Here is a 26,287-nt window from a genome sequence, read left to right as displayed (position 1 = left end):
TCATCCCAGACGGGCCCTCCCTGGAGTCTGGCCTCCCCTTAGGACCCTCAGGATGGCTCCGAGTTGCTCGGTTGAGAGGTGGAGATGCTGGGTAGGTGGGAGCTGGGTCAGGGAAAGAGAAAATGCTCACCACCTAAGGCGTGTTCTGTCATGCTCAGACACAGAGACTCCAGGGTGGGATTGATCTCCAGGTCAGGCCCAGGAACCGGGCAGTCTGGGGAGGAGAGAGGAAAATGGTGGTAGTAAGGGAAGGCTAACCAGAATGGGCAGAGGAGAGGGCCAGGAAGCAGAAGCAGCATGAACAGGGGCCAAGAGATAAGACAGCTCAGAAGACATGTATACAAATGGGTGGAGGACACAGCTGGGCAGAGACAAGGATAGGCCTGGTGTGTCACAAAGCAGGCAGGGAGACAACAGCCAAAGCAGGGGTTTGGCAACGTGGAAAAAGCCAGACTTGCAGACAGGAAGCAATGTGAAGCTGAGGGAGCATTCCTGGAGACCACACACAGGCTGTGACTCTTTTGGGGACTCCAAGCTGCCTGGGGCAGTCTGGGCACCTGCCCCAGACACTGGGCAGCCCCAGGCTGATTGATGGCCTGCCCCCTGTGCTTGGTGCAAAAGCTCAGCTGAGGTCCTTCCTGTGCTCACTTGGGCCCACCTGGCCTCCTCTGAACAGGATGCAATCCAGGTAGGCTGAGCAAGGTAGAACAGCAGCTGTGGGGCCTGCTCTCAAAGCACTTCTCAAGAGAGCCTATTTGGCATCTGGGAGAGAGCCCACCTTCCTGGGCAGACCTTGCCTCTACCTCATACTGCCAAGCATCCTGCCTCAGCTGGAAGCAGGGGGACACCCGAGCTTCCAACTGGACTCCCAGGACCTGGCTCCTACTTTGAGCTTTTCACCCTGACATTCTAAACCGTGAGCTCAAGTCTTGGCAGACCCCCATTTCTCCTGAAAACAAGCTTTGAAATTGAACAAGTCAACATTTTGTATAAAAGCAGCTACTGGTGAGAACCTCAGCGCCCTCTTGTAAGCGGCTGAGGGATTCCACTGTACAGTGCAGGAAGGCTGCCTCACAGTCAGGCACACAGAACGGTTCCCCACCTTTGGCTTCCAGAATGCACCCATCTGCTCACTTTACAACCTACATTTACACATATATGCCCACTGTGTGCCAAGCCTTGTCCTAGAATGAACACTAGAGATGGAGACCCCTGGCTCCACATATGGCAATCCACACTAATAAATTCAGAATCTCCACTGACTGGGAGGTTTCTGACAAGAGCTTAGGGTCACCTGCAAATCTAAAACCTCTCCAGGGCAACCCACTGAAAGTCAGTCTTCCTTCAGAGATGCCATGCCTAGCCCAGCATGCAAGCAATGGGCCCAGTCAAGACAAATGAGCTACTCTCCCTTGTCCAGTGAAGCAGGAACCCATGGCTAGCATATCTCTGACCTGCCACCTGTCCAACTTGGCCCTCCTGACCTCTGACCTCCAGGTTGTCTGTGAGCAGAGGTGAAAGAGCCTCCCACCTTTCACCACCCTTTACAATACATCAGTCTCAGTGGCCTCTGACAGAAGCAGGTGGGCTGACGGGCTACACTCCCCTCCACAGAACCCTCATCCTGATCATGCATATTCATTTATAGCAAGCCTATAAAGAGACGGTGACAGATCAACATGCACAGCACTGCATAGGGAGGCAAAGACACACACAGGCAGCAGAAGATAAGATGCTACACATCGAGAAGGAAGAGTGTATGTGAGACCCAGGTGAGGAAAGGTCAACTGAGGAGGTTGATCCGGCCGAATGCCTTACCTGGAGGGAACATGAGAATGGCCTGGGGTGACGAATGGACCGGGAGCGAGTGGGTGCGCTGCACGGAGCTGCGGCTCTGGCTGGGCATGCTGTTGCTGCCTCCAGGGTTGGCAAACCACAGGTTCTGCAGAGGACATGGGGAGAAAGTGAGGGCATAAATGGGAGAGGCCCAGGCCTAGAAACACAGACACATCCCAGTGCTGCCACCCCCAATCCCAGAAGCACTTGGACTTCTGCCTCCAGCCAGCTTACCTGTCGGCCCTGGCCCCCAAGGCTGGGGCTGGTGAGGGCATGTCGAGGGGAAACTCCCCCAATGCCTGAAGGGCTCAGGAGGCCCATCCTGCCAGGTGGGAGGGCCCGAGGAGGCATTGGGAACTGCCGCTGGGTTCGCCTGGCCACCCCCATCCCCACAGAGCCAGCTATGGGGAGCGAATTGGAGCCGAATGCCCAGCTGTGTAAAAATAGGCAGGGTGTTAGCATAGGTGGAGGGCTCTATCTTCCCTTACAACTCCAGCATGTAGAATTCCCTGACCATGTCCCTGGGACCTTTTTTTACATCTTGTCTCCTCCTGACCAAGGGTGCCCATCCCCAGGATGATATGGGGAGTATAGAGAAGTTTCCTATTGTTCTTTTCAAAGTAGTTCTCTGAATGCTACTTCTCAAGGGAGAGGTGTGTTGTTTGGTGTGAGAAGCGACCTCAGAGCCTTCTACATACTGGTGGGGAGACACCTGGACACATGCTGTTTCTTTGCTACCTCAGCACCTGTTTCCTTTTCTTGTAATGTTGGGGAGAGAATCCAGGGCCTTATGGTGCTAGGAAGGCTCTCTGCACTTTTTTTTTTTTTTGAGTTCCCAGCTGGCCTGGAACTCACTTTGTAGACCAGGCTGGCCTTCAACTCACAGAGATCCTCCTGCCTCTGCCTCCCAAGTGCTGGGACTAAAGGTGTGTGCCACCATGCCTGGCTGGCTCTCTGCACTCTTATGTCCCAGCCCTATACCTACTGTACTGCTATCAACTGTTAGATCAGTCTTTCTAGTTGCCTTCCTCTCTCTTCCAGAAATCAGGCCACATACCTTGCAGCTCACTCTCTCCCTACTCCCTCCCATGGCCATGATGCTCCCTCACCTAATGAAGCCTACACTCCCCCTTCGGGGTCCCATCTCTTAATAAAGTTCTCCTGGAGAGTAATCTCAGGTCAGCTTCTTTTCATCAATCTTTTCCTCCTTTAAGTTTTAACAACACCCTGATTTTCTTTCTAGGGGGCCAAACCCAGAACACAACCAGCCCTTTAGACACCTATGTGCCAGCCCTGCAGTGCTAAGGAGGGTGCCCACCTACCCCTTCTGTTGCCGGTAGTTCTGCACGTCCAGAGCAGCCTTGCGTGGAAATGTCCGGAGAAGCTTCAGCACTTGCTGCTTCCAGGACAGCAGCCGCTTCTTCTGCGTCTCTGTGAAAGCCTGGAATGGAGGGAGCGGGAGGGCACTTGGTTCACACCTGCCTTCCCCTGCTCACCTGCTCTGTGCTGGAAGGTGATGGACACAGAGGGCTACGCTCACAGGTTAGCTGGGGGACACAGATGCAGTGGTAACTAAGTGTGGTCATCTATCCTTGTGAAGGTGAAGAACAAGAGGCAAGGAACCCTGAACCTGCAGGAGTGTTTGGTGAAGGGACACTGGGGAACTTGTACAAGCACTGAGACTGAGAGCAGAGACGAGCACGAGGAGGGGCCATTCTCCATAGGAGTTGTACGAGAGCTCTGAGAAGCCTCTGAAGCCTACACTGCAGTGTGGGCCCTCAAAGAGGTAGAGCAGCCTTTTACCCTCTTGGAACCCCTAACAAAGTCCTTACCTCGTGAGTCAGGCACTTTTCGATGAGCTGGAGGTAACTGGTGATATTCTCCTCATCTGGTCGGGACACCAGCAGCTGGGTGCACACTGAGGAACATGAGAAAGGGCAGGAGCTTAGACACCGCCCCACCCCCAACATGCCCTCAGCTCTCAGGCTGGATAAGTTCCAACACCTGAGCTTTGAAGGCAAGGGTTGTCACCATCATCCCACACAGGCCTGTAGGGAGAGATCTGGTCATCCCCAGTCTCAGCTTCTTTGCAGGCTCTGCACTAGGGGGCTTTAAGAAGTGTTGTCCCTTGTCTAATTTGGACTTGATCCCTGGTGCCTAGGTTCACCTAGTGTCTGCCTCAGGATTCTGGGCTTGGTTTGGGCTGCTCTTACCTTTGCCCATCACCCGTGTAAACTGGCTGGGGATGTCGCCATCGGCAACAGGAGCTGGGGCTGGCTCGCTGCTATCAGAGGGAGCTGGAACTGGTGGAGGAGGATAGTTCTCTGCAGCCGGAGGGTCCTTGGCCTCAGTGCCCTTGTCTGTTCCAGGGTGGGTGAGGGGTGGCTCAGCACCTGGCAGCAGTGGCTCCCCCCGACCCCCATCCTTGGCAGTAGGGGTGGTGGCAGCAGCAGCCACAGTGGCCTGAAGGACACTGTAGGCTTTGATGGGGGTGATGATGATCTGCTGCAGCTCTTGCAGAGCATTCCGCAGATTCCCGCCTTCCAGCACATCCTGCAAGAAGGACGTGGTCAGGGCATGTAGAATAGCCACAGAAGTGTGGTCAGATGAGGCTCAGAGACTACATGGTATACAAGGTTCCAGCACATGCAGGGGACAGCTAAGGGCACTTCTAGTCCACTCTTGACTGGTACACACCATGCACACACTCTCTTCCTCTCCAAGGAAGAAGCAGAGATCCAGACTAAGACACAGGGAGAAGAAACAACCAGAAGGAAGCAGCAAGAAAAGGGGAAGAGAAAGGTAAACAGGAAGACACAGGAGAATGAGTGGGTAAGTCTAATGGAAAGACCTGTTGCCCCTGCCCAAACCCCCAGAGACCCATCAGATATACTGCTGAGAAAGATGGGGCTATTCTAGAATCACAAACCAGGACAGGCAGGGAGGAAGCCTTTCAGTCAATAGCAAGTAAACTCTTTGATGCCAACTTGCTCAAGGTCCCTGGAATCTGGCTCCCAGGCCTGGGGCCACCAGGGGTCAGATCTGAAGAGTGAGGAGGCCTAAGCAGCTGCCAACAGAGCTGACCCAAAGCCTTCCACCTGCCAGTACCACTGGGCAGTCAGTCAGCCTTGGAGATGAGGATACCAGGTCCTCACCTTCTCTAGGGACTTGAGGACACTCTGCCTCTCGCGCAGCTTCTGGATGCTCAGGGCTATCTTGTGGCGGGCACCTTTGGTGACATTCTGTGGTAAGGACAGAAGATGGAAAGCTGGGAATAGAGGGTGACATATACAGGGGCATCCCAAGAGGGACCAGAGACAGAGGACACTTGGTGGTAGGAGCAGCACCCAATGGTCCTGGCCCTATACCTCCCCAATGGATCCTTTGCCTTCACCTGTGACTCCAGGTGTTGCTCAGTCAGGGTCATCATTTCCTCATAGCTCATCTGTGAGAACAGAGCAGCATACTTGTGTAAGCGCAGACTCTTGAGCCACGAGGGCACATCTGTAGAAAAGGAGGGTAAAAGGTCAGGAGTTGGACCCTGTGACCACAGGGAGGGATGCAGAGAGGGACTGGGCATAAGCCACAGGCAGCCTTAGACATTGCAGTGAATTGGAAGGGGATGAGACCAGAAGCTGCCTCTACCTGTCTAGCTACCTGTCTAGCAAGGACCTCTCAAGTGGCCTACCCCAGGCAGGACACCTGACCCTCCAAGCCACCAGGATGGCCTTGCTGATTTGTCCAGTCTGTCAGTTACCTGAGCCCTGGCTGGCCTTCTCAGCCTGGAGTATGTGAAGGCAGGGGCTATCTACTGCTCTCAGACCTGTCCCCTCCTCAGGTCACAGCTACCAGCAACTTTCTGTCCTCCCACTCTGGTAAGGCCCTGAAGAAGGCTCCTGGTATGGCCCTCCAGATGCACCTTTCATCCCGCTGCCATCCTCCTGGAAAGTGTTGCGGCTGGAGCCCTGCTCCTCCGTCTGCTCACTGCCAGAGGAGGCCACACTGCTCTGCGGCGAAAGGGGTGCGTGGTCGGCCGTGGTGAAAGCAGCCCGGGCCCCAAGCTCCTCTGGACTCGGCCACTCACCAGGGGCCTGGGGGCTTGTAGGGATGAGTGACATGGAGCGCTTCAGTGGGCTAGGGTGGATTTGGCAGGGGAGACCTGGCCAGAGAGGGAAAAGTAAGAGGTCAGGCTAGGGGATCTGAGCATAAGAGAGACCATGGTCCATTCTACCCCATAATTCTCCAGGGGGAAGGAACCAAGGGGAAATGCCTACAGGTACTCCTAAGCCCCCACACCCTAACTCCCCAGCATGCTGCTAATCGCTTCTCTGAACTGCCCCGTTCCTGTGCTCACACTGAAGGCAAGCAAGCTCTGGCTCGAATGACTGCTATGCCTCCTAACTGGCTTCTTCCCTTTATTCTTGTTTCCTACAGTCCCTTCCCTTTACAGCAGCCATGCTGATGGTTTTGAGGGGTGGAGAGCTTCTTATTTTATTTTTTTCCGTTTTTTTTTTGAGACAGGGTCTCCTGAAGCTCCAGGTGGCCTAGAACTCACTATGTAGACTAGGTTGGTCTCAAACTCACAGAGATCCGCCTGACTCTGCCTCCTGAGTGATGGAACTAAAGGCATGCGCCACCACGCCCAGTGGAGAGCTTTTTTGAGATAGGTTCTCACTTTGTAGCCAGGCTCAAATTAAGAAAATGAAGTTACTTTGGCTATTACAATTTGGGGGGCTCCATTTGGGGCCATTAGCTCTAATTCAGTGATCCTTGAGTGTTGGGAATACAGGTGTATGTCACCTCACCCTGACCAAGTGCTGCCTGCTTAGATCCAGGTGGCTTCTTTCAAGCTGACAACAAAATCCAAACTCTTCCACACACCTAATGGGTCAGGCAGGACTTAGTCCCTGGTCACCTCTTACCTCTCTTCCCACAGTCCAGCCCTTGGGTCAGGCTTTTCTAGCCCTCAATTCTCCTGGATTCTACCTGCTCCTCTTTTGAGGGCCTCTCAAAGCTTTCTCCTGCCTCTGTCTCTTGAGTGCTGGGACAGACGTGCTACCACCCTGGTTCTGAACCTCTAGTTGCTCCTGGGGCACTCAAGCCTTGCACCAAGACACTTAGGTACTTGCTCTTTCCTGTCTTTTATTTCCTTTTCTCTTTTTGTGGTACTGACAGAACCCAGGCCACCTGCATGCTAGATAAGCGCTCTGCCACTAAGCACCCCCACCCATTCCTTCTTGGCGCCTCAATCTTAGCAGCTGGCCATCTCAAGCTGCACCTCAAATGTCCCCTCCTGAAGCTGACACTGAACCTTCCATCTTGTTGCTGCTTCCCAATCCTCAACCCCAGCTACTCTCCCATCTTTCTTTCAACACCTATCACAACCTGAAATTACCTTGTGTGGTTGTTTACTTGCTCATTAACCGCCCCCCTTTGCTGGAAGCAGACCTATCCTGCCCACATCACAGCCTCAGCAATCACAGCGGGGCCCAGCCAGGCAGCTGCTTCATTAACACTCACAAATGAACCAAGTGAAGTATCCTGATTTTTTAAACTGGGGGTGGGGAGTTGGGGGGGCAGGGGATGGAGGGAAAAGGGGATGGGATTACTGGGCTTGAGAAAAGGTCTTGCTGTAACCCAAGCTGACCTGAAGCTCATTAGGCAGCCCAGGTTGACCTCAAATTCATGATTCTCTTGCCTCAGCACATGAGTGCTAGGATTATAGGCATGTACCACCACACCTGGCTAATCAACTGCTTCTTTAGTTAGTATCCCTGTTATTTGGCCTCACATCTGTTTATTATCTCCCCCCACCTCCCGACTGAACCCAAATTGGCCAGTTAAGAGGCCTGGCAGTTGAGGGTAAGCTCTGAACTCTACTCCCCAGGGAACCTCACTCTGTCCACTCCATTTCTGAGTGAAGCAAAGGGATCCGAGTTGATTATCCAGACAAGAGAGGATCTCCTCAATATCTGGATCTTGCCTTCTCCCTCTTGCCCTATCACTGCTTCATCATCCCTTTCTGCCAGCTGCTGCCACCTCCAAGACTCACTCAAGCACCTCCTTTGTGGCTACTGCAAGCCAAGCACTTGCTGCCTGCCCTCTGTGCTAGCCAGTCTCTTGCACTGGGCTATGGGCTTATGAAGGATGCAACCTGGCCCAATCATTTCCACAGGCTCAGGTGCAGGACACAAAACACAGGAGCCCTCCAACCAAGTTTCATAAAGGACAAATGGGTGCTAAGGGGTCTTGTGAACTCAGCACAGGGAATCTTTAAGTGCCCTTGGCAGTCTAGAGGAAGAAAGCAACAAAGCCAAAAAGCCTGGTTAGGTGAGGACAGCAAGGCCCAAGAAGCTGAAATTCTTTGTCCCAGTTCCCACAGGAACAGGGCCGGGGTGGGGGGTGGGAGGTGGGGAGCATATACATATGAACAAGGGAACAAGGCCTTGTTCTGATGGTGAAACTGGGGATCCTGCCAGTGCACCAGTGACATAGACATTGTGCCCAGGAGAAGGCCACCCTGGTGCAGGCCCCAAAGCACCTTCTGCTACTATCTGTGACAATACTGATGCCCCTAGACAGGAAGTCACCCGAGAGAGGGTGGTGCACTGGCCCACCCCTCAGGCTCAGCTCTTGTCCAGTATCCTGCTGGAGGTCTCTACTCAGGGCTCCTTCCAAGTTTCTGGACTCTGTGGCTTCTGGCTCACTTGGGGCCTCCTGGAGAAAGATGGCACTCTGGGCCCCAAGGGCTGGAAAACCCTCAATACAGGCCTTTGTGCCTGTCTTGGTGTCTCTGGCCACCTCCTTCCTCCCTTCTTGGCCAAGAAGCCGGCAGATGAGGCTGAGAGAGCAGGAAATTGCCCTGATTGCAATGACCATGCAGTTCCTGAGGAGCCCTGCTTGGCCTATGCTGGGGTGGAGGCTGGCCACAGCTGAGGACTACAAAAACAGTAATGCTGGTTAGAGATCCATGGCATTACACTCTCCAAGAAACCCTGGTCTGTCCTTGGCAGCACCCCAAACCCACCCTGCCTGCCCTCCCAGGCCAATCCATGCCTCCCACTCAAAAATATCTTAATGGTTTCCTGTTTTCTGCAACTGCCTGATATCCAAAAGCTTCATCCTATTCTTCAAGGTTCCAAACTGTAGCCCTAAGAGCTGAGTTCAAATCCTAACTCGGTCACCTCTGATCTCAAGTGCTCTTGGACAGGTCCCTACTTCCATTTCCATATGGAGTCCTCAGCACAGTAATGGGTACTAATGTGCCACTGCAACCCCTCGTAAAATTACAGAACTGGGGGCTGGAAAGATGGCTTAGTGGTTAAGAGCACTGACTGCTTTTGTAGAGGACCCGGGTTCGATCCCCAGCACCCACATAGCAGCTATGAACCGTCCTTAACTCCATCTAGTTCCAGGGGCATCTGAAGCCCTCTTCCGACCTCCGCGGCATTGCACAACACAGGTGCACTCACATACATTCAGGCAATACACTCACACACACAAAAATTAAATATTTTTTAAAAATTACAGAACTGCTGCACACTGTTCACTCTTATTTGACAATGCCATGACATTCAACCATGCTGTATATAATACCCTCTGTATATATGCCCAGTCCTCTTCTTTGTTCCGTACCCCATCCAACACATCGTAAGCGTGGTCCTTCGAAGCTGTTGGGAGTGCTGGGGGTGGGGCCCAGCCCTTGTCTAGTTTGGTTGAAATCCCCAGTATTGCCAAAAGGAAGAGCAAAACCAGAAAATCGGATGAGGTTCTGAGCAGCAGAGCCGAGAACATTTGGGGTGGTCAGCGCACAGGTCACTTTTAGATGGAGGCAGTATAATACAGTACTCAGAGTCCGAGCTCCAGAGCCACACTGCCTGGTCCTTGAAATGACTCCCAGCGAAGTGCTCAGTATTTCTTAACCAGATCATTGTTAAGGTATCCTTCAAACCTGGACCAGGAAACATGGAACTCTGTAGCTGGAAAATGAGGTCTAAGATATCTGGGATTGCCAGAGTTCACTGGAAATGCCCTCCAAGCCCTCTAACTTCCCTGACTTGCTTTAGCCAGTGCCTGCTGAAGGAGGCTGACAACCAGAGGCTAAATTGGGACCACTCACTTTCTGTTACCCCATGCCAACCTCAACTGTGGCTTAAAAAGTCACACTGTCTCATTCTGTTTTAACTCAACTAACATTTCAAAAAGGCACCTTAATACCAATTCCTCCTGTTTAACCAGCCTCTGGAGCTCTGAGAACCCTTTCATGTCCAAGAGGTTGGCAGGCCAACACTGTGGTCAAAGGCAGCTCTGGCATCAGGCTGCTAAGATCTGAGCCTTGGGGCTTTAGCGCTTTGAATTCTAGTGTCCTCATCTGTCAAATGGGACTAACAATGTAACTGTGAGGACTGACTGGGATCGCATCTAAAACAGCACTGCCGAGAGCATGGGCAGCCCAGTATCACCTATGATTGCTGATGCTTCACAGCATGAGCTTTGTCTCATAGGGACAAATTTACAGATCTCTCAGAAACAATGCTGGAAGCTGAGTTAGAGATAAAAAGTCCAAGTGATCCAGAAGAAAACTCAGGTGATGGCATCCATTCACACCAGAGGTATGCAGAGGCCAGGCAGGTAGGTAACAGAAATGCTAAGATGGGCAGGCAGGTCACAGGAAGATGGGCTGGTGTGCAGGGTGCATTGTAACAGAGGGGAATCTCAGTAGCCACTAGGAATATAGGCTGTTGAGATGCCAGCTCTCTGGACTTTCCACAAGGGTCTCACTATGTAGCCCCAGCCTGAAACTTGCTATGTAGACCAAGCTGGTCTCAAACTCACAGAGATCTGCCTGCCTCTGCCTCCCAAGTGCTGGAATTAAAGGTGTGCAACACCAGGGCTGGAGAGATGGTTCAGCGGTTAAGAACACTGGCTATTCTTACAGAAGACCTGGGTTTGAATCCAGCTAACAACCGTCCGTAACTCCAGTTCCAGGGGATCCGACGCCCTCTTCTGACCTCCGTAGGCATTGTACGACACAGGAGCACTTACATATATGCAGGCAATACATGCATACACATAAAATATTGAAAAAAAAAAAAGGTGTGCAACACCATGCATGCCCAAGTGGAAATCTGATTTTTTTTTCCCTGCCTCTGTGCCACCACACCCGGCTGGAAATCTGATTTTTAATGGGAAAGTTTATATACCAATTTATTTAAAAATAAAACTAAACCTGAGTTCTTGAGACACATCTATAAGTCAGATTCAGCTCTGGGAAGGCCAGTTCACAACCTCTGCAGTGCTTCTGTTACATACCAGAGACGTGAGTGGACTTGCCAAGGACACAAAGCAAAAGAAGACAGCCTAGTCAGACCATGTTCAAATAGGTATGACCACTTTAGGAGACCCCCTCACCTGTGTTTGCGTTACTCCCAATACTGTTGATGGCGGGCGGCACTGAGCTGGATGGGTGAAAGGGCACATGTCCGTTTTCTCGGGGGGGCTTATCCTGCCAGCCTGGCCCTGCCTCTCCAGGACCTAGCTCTGCAGGTCCTCCCCACTCATCAGAGCCCTGGCGTGAGTGGTAGGAGGGCTCAGGCCGGGTGCGGAAACCACTAGCCAGCCGTTCTTCCAGGTGGCTCAGCCAGAGGGCAAGCGCGTTTCGGTCCTCCAGCGTGGTGGCTGGATGGATGAGGGCATAGGAGAGGAGCTGGCGGCTCTCCTCGATGAAGGCATTGCTCTCAATAGAGTAGGCCAGCACCTTCTGCAGCAGTCTCATGTACTCCGACTTGGCCTCCGTGTTGCCTGGCTGAAGCAGGGGCAGGTGGGATAGCAGGAGGGACACCACCTTCTCTTTGGACTCCTGCTGCCACTGGCTGACGATGGCTACAGAGGGAATAGAAGGGAGCACCAGAAGTTTGAGTGGAGACTGCCACAAAATTCGAGAGCCCATGGTCTCATCCCTCATTTCATCTCCTCTACTTTCTTCATTTATGATCCCTGATCTTGTCCTTTGTAGTACTAAGAGCAAACACATGCTCCCTGCATCTCAAGTTATTTTTCCTCGTTCTACCACGCCTATCTTCAAAAACCTACAGAGACTCCAGGTGTGGTGGCTTCATGCCTTTAATCCCTGCATTGGGAGGCAGAGGCAGGTGGATCTCTGTGAGTCTGAGACCAGTGACCAGTGTGGTCTACATAAGAGTTCCAGGTCTGCTAGGATTACACAGTAAGACGTGTCTCAAAAACAAAACAAGACAAAACCCAACAAACCTGCAGACCCCAAATCAGCCACCCTGGAGTTTAAGCTCCTCCTATTGTCCACAGGCTGTTCTGTTTTATCTATACCCACCTCTCCCTGCCTGGCCATCATTGCTGCCAGTACCCCTTTTCCTAACAGCCTGCCTGAATGGGGAAGGTGCTAGAATCCAGTTATTAAAAGTGTGCAATAAGCCTGGCGTGATGATGGCACACCTTTAATCCCATCACTTGGGAGGTGGAGGCAGGTGGATCTCTGTGAGTTCTAGAACACCTGGAGCTACAGGGAGACCCTGTCTCAGTAAAACAAAACAAAACAAAACAAGTCTGTGCTCTTGCACAAGATGGCCTAGATTCTTAATAGTTAGACCTTGGGTAAGTCACCCTGTATCTCATCAAACACTAATTTATTTTCTTTGTTTTTGGAGGCGGAGTCTTATATGTAGCCTGGGCTGACCTGGAACTCATTATGTAGCCCAGGCTGGCCTTGAACTCATAGTAATCTGTTTCCCAAAACACTGATTTCTTTAGCTGAAACTCTTGGGAGATAGCATTGGTTTGAGAGTCAATGAGCTAACAATGAAAAGTGGGCTAGAACCCAGGACACAGTAAGGGATTGCTTGTCTCTCTGCCTGTAAGTGACCATCTCTAATCCATTTTCTATACACAGGTAAGTTTATCTTCCTAAATCACATTTAAAATTACATCAGCTCCTTCCCAGTTTACTCTGACAACTTGCACTAAGACCAAGAACTCACAGCCCAACACTATCTTCATTTCTAAGACACTCCACATTTCCTATTCTTCTAGTTAAAGATTCAGCTCAGGGTACTCCATCTTCTTTGGGGCTCTCTACATGCTATATTCATAAAGGCTTTCACATTAAGGCTGAGATTCAAGGATCCCACTGCAATAACCTCTTTTCTTCTATTTTAAATCCTGTATCTTGGTCCTGTCTTTCCTTCCTCCTCTCACCCCTGGGGACTGAGCCTAGGACCTCACTGAGCATGCTAGGCGAGCACTCTACCATAGAGCTACAATACCCAGCCTTCTCACTTTTTCAAACAGGACCTAAGTGGTCCAGGCTAGCCCTGAACTGCAACCCACAGAGAAATTGAAACTGTCTTGCTATCTCAAGTAGCTGACATTACAAACCAGCACCATCAGGCCCAAGCTGTTTAATTATTGTGCATGTGTGCCATGTGTTAGCATGCACATGGAGGTCAGAGGCCAACTTGTAGGAGTCAATTGTCTCCTTCTACCATGTGGGTCCCAGGGATTGAGCTTAGGGCATCAGTCTTGCCAGCAAGTGCCTTTACCCACTGAACCATGAACGTTTGCCAGCCCAGCTTAGTTTTTATGACCTACAAAAAAACATAGAACATGAATCTGAATATCATCTGTATCATTCCAATTTTAGCATATGTACTACTGAAAGCGAACTCCAAATTCGATGTCTTTTTTTTCTTTTCTTTGAGATAGGGTCTCACTATGTAACTCAGGCTAGCTTCATTCAAACTCTCAATCCATTTGCCTTAGCCTCCTAAGTATTCAGATTTATCAGCCTGAGCTCTTCTTTATCTGTAAATGAACCTAACATGGCTGCTAGGAATTGAGAACGCAGCATAAGGTCAGTCCTCAGGAAAACACCAGTGTTTTACTATTACTAGTACTACATAGCACCCAACAATTATCTGTTAACTTCAGTTCCTGGGGATTCAATGCCCTCTTCTAGCCTCCATGGGCACTGCATATACACAGTGCACTTATATACATGGAGGCAAAGCACTCATATACAAAAGAAAAAGAAAAACATGTGCATTATCTGAGGGCCTTCCAACTCAAGTTTCTTAGGTCTTAAGGATCTCTATCCATAACGCAGGATGGACAGAGACTAGAAAAGTGTTTTTCTTTCTAATGACCAGTTCAGAAATCTGCAGTCTGGAATTCACATCTGTCTTTGATTTTACTTAAATGTGTAGCCCTGGAATGAATCACACAACTCTCAACTTCTATGTAAACTGTACATTTGCTTGAGCTACATCTCTCTGCTCTTCACGTCCTGGAGAACTCCTGTTAAGTGCTCAGGAATTCATCCACTCAGAACCATCAACTCATTTTATGACTGTAGCACTGGTCAAAACTAGAATGGAATACTCCTAGTAATGAACAGTGACGGATAACGCTTCTGGAGCATCTATGTGCCACATACTGTGCTAAGAACATGATGGGTTTTTATCCTCACATAACCACTTTAGTATTTCCATCCTGGAAAATAGTAAGATTTGAGAAGATGAAGTGACAGAGCCATCAAGCCACAAAGCCCAGAACTAAGCTGCATGTCTGCTGATACAATGCAAGAAACTTTCACCATGACTTTCTGTCTCTCCAATGCTAATAATTCTCTTAGTCTCCTCTTCCTTTCCCTCTGCACCTGTCACTCAGGGCCAGGAAACTGCCTCCTCATCTGTCTTCATTTGAACACCTCTCCAAGACCATAAAACTGTTCCTCAGAACATCTCAACACTTAAAAGATCCTTCCTGAGACAACCCTTCCAGAAGTCAGGAAGCTTCTTTCCAGTCCTCCTACCCTTATCTAGCACTGGGTCATGTGGAAACTTCTTAGCAATACCCTCTTGTTTTTGTTTTTTTTCTTTTTTGAGTCAGGGTCTCCCTTGTAGCCCCAGCTGGCCTGGAACTTGCTATGTAGATCAGGCTGACCCTGATCTTACAGAAACCTGCCTGCTTCTGCCTCCATTGTGCTGGGATTAAAGGCATGCCCCACCATACCTGGCTTGAAATATAGTAATATTAAGGCCAAAGTCAAGGGCCTTGAAGCTGTCATGGGAATATGCTTCCTCTCTGTGACTAGATTACAGGGCTGCTGAGATTTAGGCAGTGATACAGTGAAAAGTGGACAGAGTAGTAAGTACCTAGGACGTGGCTCAGTGATGGGTATTTTTCTCCCTTTTCCTCCTGCTGTCAGCTGTCCCTTCATCCCTACCCTATGTTCTCAATCACTGTTGTTTAGGCCTTGCAGGGTAGCCAGAGGCATCTGAGGGACAGAGAGAAGCCTTGTCTAAGCCTTCCCCCACCCCCAGGGTACTGCCAGGACCCCAGGGCTAAGAGATGCAGCTTCTCCTCTGGTACTGCCAGGGGATGTGACAGAACAGCTTCAAGGGTTCGGCTCAATGGAGGACCTTGTTCTACTGCCCAGAAAGAAGAGAGTAGTTTTGGACGAATGGAGGCTGACCCTGGGAGAAATGTGTGTTCATGTGTCTTAAGCAGTGGTGGTAGGAAGGGCGGGCCTCCCAGGACTGGGAAATATCAATGAGAACTGGAATGAGTCCAAGGAATGTGTGCAACCTCAGGCCCCTTAGGGTGAGCCCAGCTGGGGCTGCAGATGACGGGTGGGGATGGAACTTCTTGTTTCCTGCCCAGACCAGAAATGCCTGGCCCAGAGCTAAGGCACAGCAGGGGCCTACTGAATACCTGTACAACTGAATCCAGATGGTCTGCTGGAAGGTACTGGTGTCTATGCTTGCATAATGTGCCCTTTCTGGGATCCCCCAAATTCAGTCACTGTCTCAAGTCCTAGCAGAGCATATCCTGTAGGTTCAACAGGAAAACCTGCCTGGGTTCACACTACCTCTAGCTCTGTGACCCAGTGAATTGCAATTGTGGGCCAGTCCTTTACATTCTCTGAGCCTTGATCACTTGTCTCTGCAGAGGCTGTAAAAGCCCTGAAGTCACAGGACTGTAGAGAATCATACATCCTTCCAAAGCACCCGGCATGTGTAAATACTCAGCACATGAATTCTGTCACCATTTCTGGTTGGAAATCTGGAGCCAGGCTTTATCAGGGATGTAGGAGCAAGGGGCTCATTTAGCAGAGCACATGTGGGACTCCCCCTTGAGATTCCCAACAAGGGTGGGGAATTTTGCAGTTATTTACCAAAACCAGACACATCTCTGGTTCCTTGGAGTTAGAGGCACACTGCAGTCATGAAATTCTGGAGGTGGGCGGAGGCGGGGGCTGGAGAATACTGTAATGCCAGAGGCTGCTTGCTGAGTTGAGCTGTAGCCTGGAGCATGGAGAGGATGACGGAGACTATGTCTGAGTATCCTCCTTAGCACAACTGCTATAGGGTAGGGCTGGCCAGGTGACTAGAGCTAAGTAGGTCATGACCCTGGGTCCTGGCAAATCACAGGAGACAATATATCTTTGAGACTGTCATAAAAGCAAACCCATTTTTATGTGCTGGGCTGCAGCAACAATCACAGAGGCCTCTGGCACTAGTCAGAGGAGCTGGGGTTCTACTCCAGACATGCCCTTCTCTGCCTCATCCCAGATCACACAGACATGGGGGAGAGCCAGGGGCTCACATTTTTGTTTGATGAACTGTGTCAGTACAGCCTGAAAGGGAAGGGTGGAGGCATCAGGGGATAAACTCTGGTGATTCACTTGCCATGGCCCCCTCCTGACCTCAGTTTCCCCACCCAGACCAGAGAGCTAGAGAGGGAGAGGCCTAAATCTGCTAGATACAGCAACTAACGCAGAAGACTGGAGGTGGGAAGAAACACAGGAAATATAGCCCAGGAAGCCATAGGGTGAGGGAGGGAAGGGGATCTGGGCCATCTGGATCCATCGCCTCCCTCCAGTCCATGGGACCACCCTTCTGGTCCAAGGTAGAATCAGTGGGAAACAGAGGGTCTAAATTACTGTTAGAACTCCAAACGGCAGGAAAGACGGGACTGGGAGGAGCAGGGATGATGACAAGAGGAAACCCGGGGCTTCCCTTTCTATGCTCAGGAACCTAGAGTCCTGCTTTTGTTTCTGGTCTTGGATGTTGCCTCAGGTTCTGCTTCCTTAAAACCCACGCTGGCTGCCTGGCCTGGGCACAAGCCCCCTTCCACAGCAGTAAGCCCCTGCTCCCCACTTCAGGTAAATCACAGGACAGTTCCCTCACCACCTCTCAGGACACACCCAGAATCAGCACCAGCATCAAGACCAGTGCTTCTCCAATGGGTGCACACAGGAGCCAACCAGGGAGCATTAAAGCTGAAAAGAGGACTATGCCTCAGATTATTTTTAGAAAGTCTCTGGAGGACTGTCACAGGACTAGCACACACTTGATTCTGTTTCTCTGTGCTCCCTATCCTGTTAAGATAGACAGGTGGGCAGCACTGACATAAACCCAGGGTCTCTCTGAGAACTGGAGAAAGCAGTCAAATTGGTTGTATGAAACAGACATGAAACCCAGAAAACACAGGGCTTCTGTCTCACTGCTCAGACCTCCTGACTTGAAGGGATCTCAAGAGACGCAGATGAACTCCAGTCCCTGGAAAAGGTACCTCTTAATTGGGGACTAGTGGGCCAGCTGAACTCACTACTTGGCTGAGGGAGTAAACATGCATCTTTCTGAAGAGGATAAATCTGAAGAGGGTAACTCATTAGATTTCATTCTAATTTTTGGTGGTGCTGGGGAAGGACTCAAGGCCTCACATTTGTTAGGCAATCTCTACATTGATGTACCCCATCATGCATTATATACTAAGAACTACTGCTCTACAATGTGCTGGGCACAAAGAGAGAAGTGTGCTTAGAATGGCTATGCCCATTTTGAAATATTTACTCATAGCCAAAGAGGGGTAGAGCTGGATACAGAAGCCTCATGTGTCTGCTGTTCCAAGACAAGTAGATGGAGCAGCAGGACATTTTCTGTAACAGTGCCTAGTCCTTGGAAGAACCAGGGGTCTGTCCGGCCTCTCACTGTGTCTGAGGGGATCAAGACAGGAATCTGGATTTTTTTAAGTCATTCTGACTCCTCCCCTTGTGATTCTAATACAAGTATGGGAAACACAAAGAATGAAGAGTGACAATGAGCAAAGAGAAATGTCAGAGGACAGACAGTTCTTCCCAGGGCCAGATTCCAGTTCTAAGAGAACTAAGCAGAAATGTGGGGGATTTTACCTAAGGGTAGAACTGACAGGAGATGCTACCTCCTTAGTCTTAAAAGTCCTCATGTCATTAGGAAGAAACATTCAAGGCCCTACAGACTACTATGACCACTTCCTTCAAGTCATGCTTTGCTACAATCCTGGCAGTCACCCTTCCTGCTCACCATGAAGAGACATGGCCTTCCCTTTCTTCCCTCATTGTTTTTCTCACTGCTCTGCCCATCCAAGTGCCAGCTTCATATAAAACTTCTTCTCAACATAAGACATACTGAGGTAACGGTACAGGAAGAACTTTTCTTTTTTAGAGACAGGATTTCACTGTGTGGCTCTGGCTGACATAAAATTCTATGTAGACCAGGCTGGTCTTGAATTCAGAGATCTGCCTACCTCTGCCTCCCCTAAGATCAAAGGCATGCGCCACCACACTCAGACTCTCTTCTCTTCAAGGTCCACTTCTGTTTTTTAATTTAAAAATTTTAATTTTATGTGTATGAGTGTTATGTCTGCACATGTGTTAAGTGTACTGTGTCACGCAATGCCCACGGAAGACAGGAGAGGGTGTCAGATCTCCTGAACTGGAGTTACGGATGGTTGTTAGTCACCATGTGGGTGTTGGGATTTGAACCTGGGTTTTCTGAGCGAACAGCCAGTGTTTTTAACCACTGAGCCATCACTCCAGCCCCAAGAGGTCCACTTTTTCATATAGCATGTTTTTATGGGCAATGTGATGAAAATAAATACTTCAGAAATAGGTACCTCCAAACTAGGGGTTACGCAGACTTCTACGAATTCATCCAGGGATGCTTAAAAGGTCCTTATTTCAGCACCAGAAGAACAAGACCAAATGTGCCATATGGCTGAGGGAGCTACTGGTTGACTCCTCTCAAGTCAAAATTGAAGCCTATCTCTAGCCAATTCTGTGACCCAGGGTAAGTCACTTAATTTCCCAACCTGTAAAATAGGCCTTTCTTAGATGTTGTGAGGATTAAGCATGATAAAGCACTGCTGGGCATGGTGGCTCATGCCTGTAATCCCAACACTGAGGAAGCTGAGGCAGCAGGATCACTGCACTGCAATCCTGAGGGTAGCCTGGGCTATAGTAAGAGTCCTGTCTCAAAAAACTGTAAAAAAGAGAAAATAAAATCAAAAACAAAAAAACAGATAAAGCACTGTTGAGTAGACAAGTAGGGTTCCCTAAAGGTGACCTTGCCTTACTATGCAGCCATCAATGGCGGTGTGTATGTGTTGAATATGGAACGCTATTCAGATTATTGTATAAGTAGAAAAAAAGCAAATGAACTAATATGCATATTTGGCTATATATGTTAGAACAATCAAAACATGACAAAGCTAGGAGATATGTATGTGCTCATATGTGCACAGACTTCTTCTTACAAACTTAAGTCAGGAACATGAGAATTAGGAAAAGAGACTCCACTTTTAGCTTTTGAATGGTTTGATTTCATCAATTCTAAAAACCAAAAAGTGCTCTAATAAATCCACAGCAACAAGCACCGCTGTCAATCCTGATAAACAGCCAAGGCTGGCATCCAGAAATTACCTAATGCCTGATCAGGATGAGGTAGTAGAGGGGTTTGATGGAGCTGTGTAAAACACAGGACTGTCCCAAGGGGGGCCCTCCCCGTAGGGAGGGACAAGTCAGACCACAGAGCTCCATCTGGGTGCTGGAACAGGGGGCCCTCCCTGATGGGGAGCCTGGCAAGGCCAAGAACAGCGGAGCTGAGCTGCAGCAGCTGAGTAGAGCTCTGACTGTTCTTTGTCTGCCAGACCAAGAACTAGGCCAGTGTAACTCATGATCAATGGAACTATCGTCTGCTGCAGCCATGGTGCTTCTGCAACCTGTACATCCAATTCAGTGTGATTAAAGGTGTTGCTGAGTGGGCCTGGAGAGAATGAAGGCCAGGAAGCTCAGTAGCGCCCCTAACTCCAATCTTAGAAACCCATGCTGCTTTCTTATTCTAAAATGAGACAGTAATACTGCCAATCTCACAGGGTGGTTGTGAGGACTACCTGAGTTACTGACAATAAAAAACCACCAACACTACTGGGTATTTACGCTTGCCAGGCACTACTGAAGAACTCCACCTGCATTAACTCACTGACTCCTCGTAAGTACCTTAAACATAGATGTAATTATCATCTTGACTTTAAGATGTGGAAATTGAGGCATAGAGAGGCTAAATTATTTGGTTACATGGCAAATGACAAGTATGATTTCAGCCCAGGTAATCTGACTCAAGAGCCACCAAAGACACTGCTTTCAGAGCTACAGACACAAGTTAAGAGTACTTGGCATGCAAGGACTCCATGGGAACTGTTGAAGATGAAGGTGGGAAGAACAAGGGCCACTAAATTGGACAAACTCTGCAAGGAGCCCCTCAGCCCCCTATCCAGCTAGCTTCTGAGTATCCACACCCTCCCTCTTGTCGGCCTCCATCTTCCACCTATCACTGGAGTCAGCAGCTCTGTACCCAACCTAGTCAAGGCCCAGAAGGCCACAGACAGAAGTTTTAGCAGTGGTCCTTGAGCAGGTTCTCTGGACTACCTCCTGTTTATTCCTAGGCTCTAGGAACAGGTTCTATACAAGTCTGGTTTATTCCAACACCACCTCGGGACAGAGCGCTTCTCAGCTGAGTCCTGGTATGAAGGACTACATCTATATTCAACAATACTCTCTAGAAGATATTTATGCCTTGAGTCTAATCTACTTCTGGAAATGTATAGGATAGCTTATGGGTTTCAGAATATTTCTGAAACTCTCTCCCAGCTCTGATGTTCCAGAGTTTGAAAAACAAATCACAGCTCACCTTCTATTCCCTTCTTCATGCAATGAATTTAGTCTGTTCCTTTTAGCAGCCCACGTAAGTAACCCAACGTGATCCTTCCTCTGTTATGGGCAGTTTCCAGTTTACATTGCCCTTCCTCTTGGGAGTTCCCATTTCACACCTGAGAGTATCTGACTACATTACCCAGGAGACCCGACGAGCAGAGCTCACATTTCTCAGCACCAATGCTGGCTGGCCTCTGGTACCTGCTCTAACTCTCCCCGGAGCAGCACTCCTGTCTCTAGGGTAGACTCACCAGCGCTGTTGGCCTCTGACTCCAGCAGCTGGATGTCACTGCAGTCTGCCAATGAGTGTTCCAGGCAGAGCTGCAGAAAGCGGGCTTGGGTACGGGTAACCCGCTTCAGAAGTGACAGCAGGGCCACTGTCTGCTCACATTCATTCCAGCCCTTGAACCAGCCAGCGAGGATGCCCACTTGGTCTCGGAACATCATGGTGCCAGGCCTGGGGCCAGGGTGGGGGGACGGCGGTGGCAAGGGCCAGCGCCGTCACATGGTCTCGGTTCTGGGCTCCTGTTACCTCTCCTCTGAGGGCCAGGGCTTGAGGCCGTCCCCTGACGTGGTGGCAATGGGTGGTAGGGGGAGGATGGAGCCTGCTTACATCAGGGGAGGTCTTGGTCCAGCCACACCTCTCCAGGTTCCTGGAAAAGAAAGCAAAGGAGTCAGAGAGAATGAAGGGGCTGAAATAGTCACAATGCACATGGTCAAGTGGGGGGGCTCTTCCTGCCTCTGGGAGAAAGATGAGGCCAACAGCAGATTCAGAGAAAAGGCATGACTGGCACCCCAAGACCAGCTCCAGAGTCTAAGGAAAAGAGGATGCCCCTCACACCTGCCTGTCAGAGAAAGAAGATGGGATCAAAGCAGAGAATGAGTTGAAAAGGTTGTCAGAAACAGGAAGTAAGAGGTTACACATTATGGGAAAAGATCTTAATTTTGAAGGTCTGGCTCAAGGTGACATGACTAAGCACACATGTGCCCCAGTACACATCTCTTGACCTTGCTAGTCTCTGGCCACCTCTTCTTAGAGCTGGACAGAGTGCTCACCTGCAGAAAGGACCCTGCAGTCTCCTTAATTACTTCAAGCTAAAATCCACAAAACTCGCTGCAGGGTGGATGGTGGGGTGGTGACCCCGGGTATGCAGCTAGCAGATGCTGACAGCAGATACCTATCTGGTCACTGACTGGCTGGGTACTTGCTAGCCCTTGGGCACTACCACAGACAGGACTGTTTAAAGAGCAACACGAGGGGCCCTTAGCGGTGGTCCTTGAGAGGGTTCTCTGGACTGACTTCTTCAAACCAGCTCTCCTATTCTGGAATAGGTTCAGCTCTGAGCGCTAAGATCTCTAAGATCTTGCCTCTCTACTAAGAGGTAAATCCCTCCTGGCCTTCCTCTTCATTTCCTTTAAGTCAGCTACAGGCCCAAGTCTCTGGGTTGGAAGTCCCCTTGATTTCCAGAACGCCAGCTTGTCATCTGAGCCAACAGAATGCCAACCTGAGGGGAAAGGGACAGATTAAAAAGCAAAGACACTCAAGCAAAAGTGTCCAAATTCCTCTCATAAGCAGGAACTACACAGAAGTTGTTTGAACCGGGCAAACAGCAGGCCCAGTTGTTCTTCAGTTGACTGGTTTTTAGACACTATTCTGAAACTTTTCTCTAAGTGCCTCCCTTTGACATCCCCTTCATCTGTCCCTCCTGAACCAAGTGCCCTTGGTTCTACCTGCTTCAAACTGTCAAAGAACTGAGAACTCTACACAAGAGACCCACTGACCCTACCAGGTGAGGACTTAGGAAGCAACTTCCATCTCCTTGAACTTCTATGCACTTGCTGGGGGAGAACTCTACGGCACACGTGGCAAAGCCTGAGTTGCCCTGCAGGTCCCCTGTGGAACCTCAAAACAGAACTGGTTAACTGCCAATCTCTTTGAATATAAGTGCGGGAAAGGTATGAAGGGAAATGAAACTCTGTTCCAAGTTAAACAGGCCTCCCATTGATATTTTTTAAAAGATTTAATTTTAGATATGAGTGTCTTATGTATGTGTACCATGTAAGTGTCTGATGCCCATGGAGGACAGAAGAGAGCATGGATCTCCTGGCACAGATGGCTGTTAGCCACCATGTGGGTGCTGGGAACTGAACCTGGGTCCTCTGCAAGAGCAGTAAATGCTTGTAACTGCTGAGCCATCTCTCTAGCTCCCTTCCCACCAATCTTTTTAGAGAAATCAGATGTCACCTTCTTAAAGTCCTTCAATGACTTCCTACTGCATTTCAATAAAGTCTAATCTAAATCCCAATTTACGTTGGCCAAAGTGCCCTGCATGCCTTCTGTGGTCTCTCCAACCTCATGATGTAGCAAGTTCCTTCTTGTTCACTGGACTCCTCTTTCCCTACAGGCTAGCTCCTATTTGTTACCAGGGTCTCAGCACAATGTCACTTGCTCAGAGTCTCCCTGACACCATTATTTAAGGACACGCTCCTGTGGTCACTCAAGTATTAGTGTGGTTTCATTTCTTTATAATATGGCACTCTGAGATACCATCATATTTTGTGTTTTTCTTCTCACCAACATGCAAGCCATGCAGTCAGTCTGAGCCTGGGACCTGGCACACAGGTTTTTTTTGTTTTTTTTTTTTTAGTTTAATTTTTATTACATTTAGAGAGGGGAGAGAGAGAGAACGTGCTGTGTATGCAAATAGAGGTCAGAGGATCTCTTTCCACCATGTGGGTCCTAGGGACCAAACTTAGGCAGGGGTCAGGCTTGGTGGAAAGCACCTTTACACACTGGGCCATCTCTGGCCCAGAAGCTGTTACAGAAAACAAAACCAATGGGTGGGGCAGGGTCAAGACAGGGTCTTTTTTTGTGGCCCAGGCTGGCCTGAACTCATAATCCTCCTTGCCTTAGACTTCTGACTGCTGAGATAGCAGGTGTGCACCACCATGCCTGGATCAACGTCTGTTAAATGAACAAGTAAAGAAGGTAAGCGTGGAAGTCACGCTTGGGATTTGTAGAGTCCTGGGGGGAATGATGAGAGAAGCCATGGACCATAAGATGGAAAAGACACTTGGAAACCTGGTCCTAAGAGAAAAATTTGAAGGCACTAAGGAAGTTTCCCCTGAGAAAAGACTCAAGGGAATGGCTGAGGGATGCCTTCAAGTAGTCAAGACATGGCATATAGAAGAGGACTCCTGAGCAGAGAACCAACACAGGCTATGGGAAATACTAAGTCACTTCCAGGTCTCCCAGAGCCACCAACTGACGTTGATGCTGGAGTTCCTCTGCTTCTCTTCTCTAGCATGTTTGAGATAAGAAGATGGCCTGGGTCAAACATGGCAAATAGGTTTTACCTCACACATTCACTCCAACTACTGGGAGTTGCTTCGTGGAACATTATGAGAGATGTTAAGAAAAGAAGCACATGCTTAAAAAACTGAGGCAAATACTGCTACACTGTATAACTATAAAAAAAGAGAGAAAAGCTTGACTTTGAAAAGATGGGGTTATGTATCTAATGTGCAGGAACAGCAGAAGATACATAGCACTAGTAGAAATGGTGCCTTCTGTAACCCTAGCACCTAGGAGGTAGGGGCAGGAGAACTGCCATGAGTTCCAAGTCAACCTAGGCTACAAAATAAGATCCTGTCTCAGAAAACAAAACTAAGCACATATAGTACTAGGTACAATGTGTCATTTTTGTTTTAACGTGGAAGATGAACTCTAAGCTGCTGAGACCGGTTACTTTGGAGAGACAAAAGAATTAGTGACACTATAAAAATACTATTTTACTAGATGCAAGTGAACATGTTATTTCTGTAATTCTAAAAAAGAATTTTAAAAAGTAAGGCTTCTACTTCCTGGCTTAGTGAGAAAGAGTACTGTGATTAATTACCAATGTTCAACCTGGCTGTAGGGTGGATGAGTGGTAGCTTGTGTGCCTCCAAAAAATCAGTTTCTGCCGGGTGTGGTGGCGAACGCCTTTGATCCCAGCACTCGGGAGGCAGAGGCAGGCGGACCTCTGTGTGTTCAAGTCCAGCCTGATCTACATAGTGAGTTCCAGGACATGTCATTTTTGTTTTAACGTGGAAGATGAACTCTAAGCTGCTGAGACCGGTTACTTTGGAGAGACAAAAGAATTAGTGACACTATAAAAATACTATTTTACTAGATGCAAGTGAACATGTTATTTCTGTAATTCTAAAAAAGAATTTTAAAAAGTAAGGCTTCTACTTCCTGGCTTAGTGAGAAAGAGTACTGTGATTAATTACCAATGTTCAACCTGGCTGTAGGGTGGATGAGTGGTAGCTTGTGTGCCTCCAAAAAATCAGTTTCTGCCGGGTGTGGTGGCGAACGCCTTTGATCCCAGCACTCGGGAGGCAGAGGCAGGCGGACCTCTGTGTGTTCAAGTCCAGCCTGATCTACATAGTGAGTTCCAGGACAGCTGGGGCTACAGGGAGACCCTGTCTCAAAAAGGCCAAAAAAAAAAATCAAGTTTCCTTCACAGATCCAGCATTCCATGGCTTTCTGTCCCAAGGAGGCAACAGCTGCTTCAACATAAGGAAGAATTTTAAAATAATGGACTTATCCAAAAATGGAACAATAAGCTCCCTGGCTGCTCAAATGGTCAAGCGGAGGCTGGATGGACATCCCTTGGGAGTGGGAGGGATTCCTCCACTGGTTGGCAATATGTAAGACAGAAGGCCATGTTACTATTTCAGGGGGAACATTTGTGATGGGAGGGTTGATATGCCAAGAGCACTTAGAGCAAATGATGACCAAATCCACAGACTAAAGTTGTGTGCATTCTTTTTCTATCTTGTTACTTTTCCTCAGCAACAGCACTGTATCTCCAAAAAGCTATTGACTAAACATTAATCAAGCTTCTTCTAGCAAAGCTTTGCGACAGAATGAGATTTCAATATGCTGCTCACCAGGCCAGGCTTCAAACAGAGATGGTCAGTGGGAACTACAGTGAGCTGCAAAGTACAACCTAATCATAGGCAGAAAACATCATTCTGCTCTATCAACTGTTACCATGTGGGAATGGGCTCAGTCCTACTAGGTCTTATTTTTTGTTTTTTTTCAGAGCTGAGGACTGGGCCTTGTGCTTGCTAGGCAAGCGCTCTACCACTGAGCTAAATCCCCAACCCGTTTTTCTATTTTTTTTAAAGCTAGAAATCTGGCTTTGGGAAAAAAAAAAAAAAAAAAACCTATTTGAAATTTTTTTGATTTTATGTGTATTAGTATTTTGTCTGCATGTATATAGGTGCACCCATGTCATGCAATGTTTGTGGAGGCACAGAAGAGGGCATTGGAGCCCCTGGAACTGGAGTTACAAAAGGTTGTTAGGACCATGAGGGTGCTGGAATTAAACCCGA

At 49.1% G+C, this 26,287-nt stretch overlaps 1 protein-coding gene across 2 annotated transcripts in view; it reads right to left on the bottom strand.

Moving 5' to 3' along the window:
- Nucleotides 1-26,287, bottom strand: part of Samd4b (sterile alpha motif domain containing 4B) — a 38,621-nt gene that overhangs the window by 2,101 nt on the left and 10,233 nt on the right. For both annotated transcript variants that reach the window (XM_008853958.3, XM_008853959.3), the window contains 11 exons: nt 21,154-21,555; nt 11,248-11,718; nt 5,756-5,995; nt 5,231-5,340; nt 4,992-5,078; nt 4,050-4,389; nt 3,669-3,754; nt 3,159-3,277; nt 2,071-2,269; nt 1,819-1,942; nt 131-214 (listed from right to left, as the gene is read on the bottom strand). In XM_008853958.3, the coding sequence (XP_008852180.1) occupies nt 131-214; nt 1,819-1,942; nt 2,071-2,269; nt 3,159-3,277; nt 3,669-3,754; nt 4,050-4,389; nt 4,992-5,078; nt 5,231-5,340; nt 5,756-5,995; nt 11,248-11,718; nt 21,154-21,349 (2,056 nt within the window). In that variant the 5' untranslated portion in view covers nt 21,350-21,555. The remainder of the gene's footprint in view (nt 1-130; nt 215-1,818; nt 1,943-2,070; nt 2,270-3,158; nt 3,278-3,668; nt 3,755-4,049; nt 4,390-4,991; nt 5,079-5,230; nt 5,341-5,755; nt 5,996-11,247; nt 11,719-21,153; nt 21,556-26,287) is intronic.

Source organism: Nannospalax galili, unplaced genomic scaffold (genome assembly GCF_000622305.1).
Source record: "Nannospalax galili isolate Female #2095 unplaced genomic scaffold, S.galili_v1.0 scaffold886, whole genome shotgun sequence".
Lineage (NCBI taxonomy): Eukaryota > Metazoa > Chordata > Mammalia > Rodentia > Spalacidae > Nannospalax > Nannospalax galili.
This window is presented reverse-complemented; position numbering and strand designations above follow the sequence as displayed.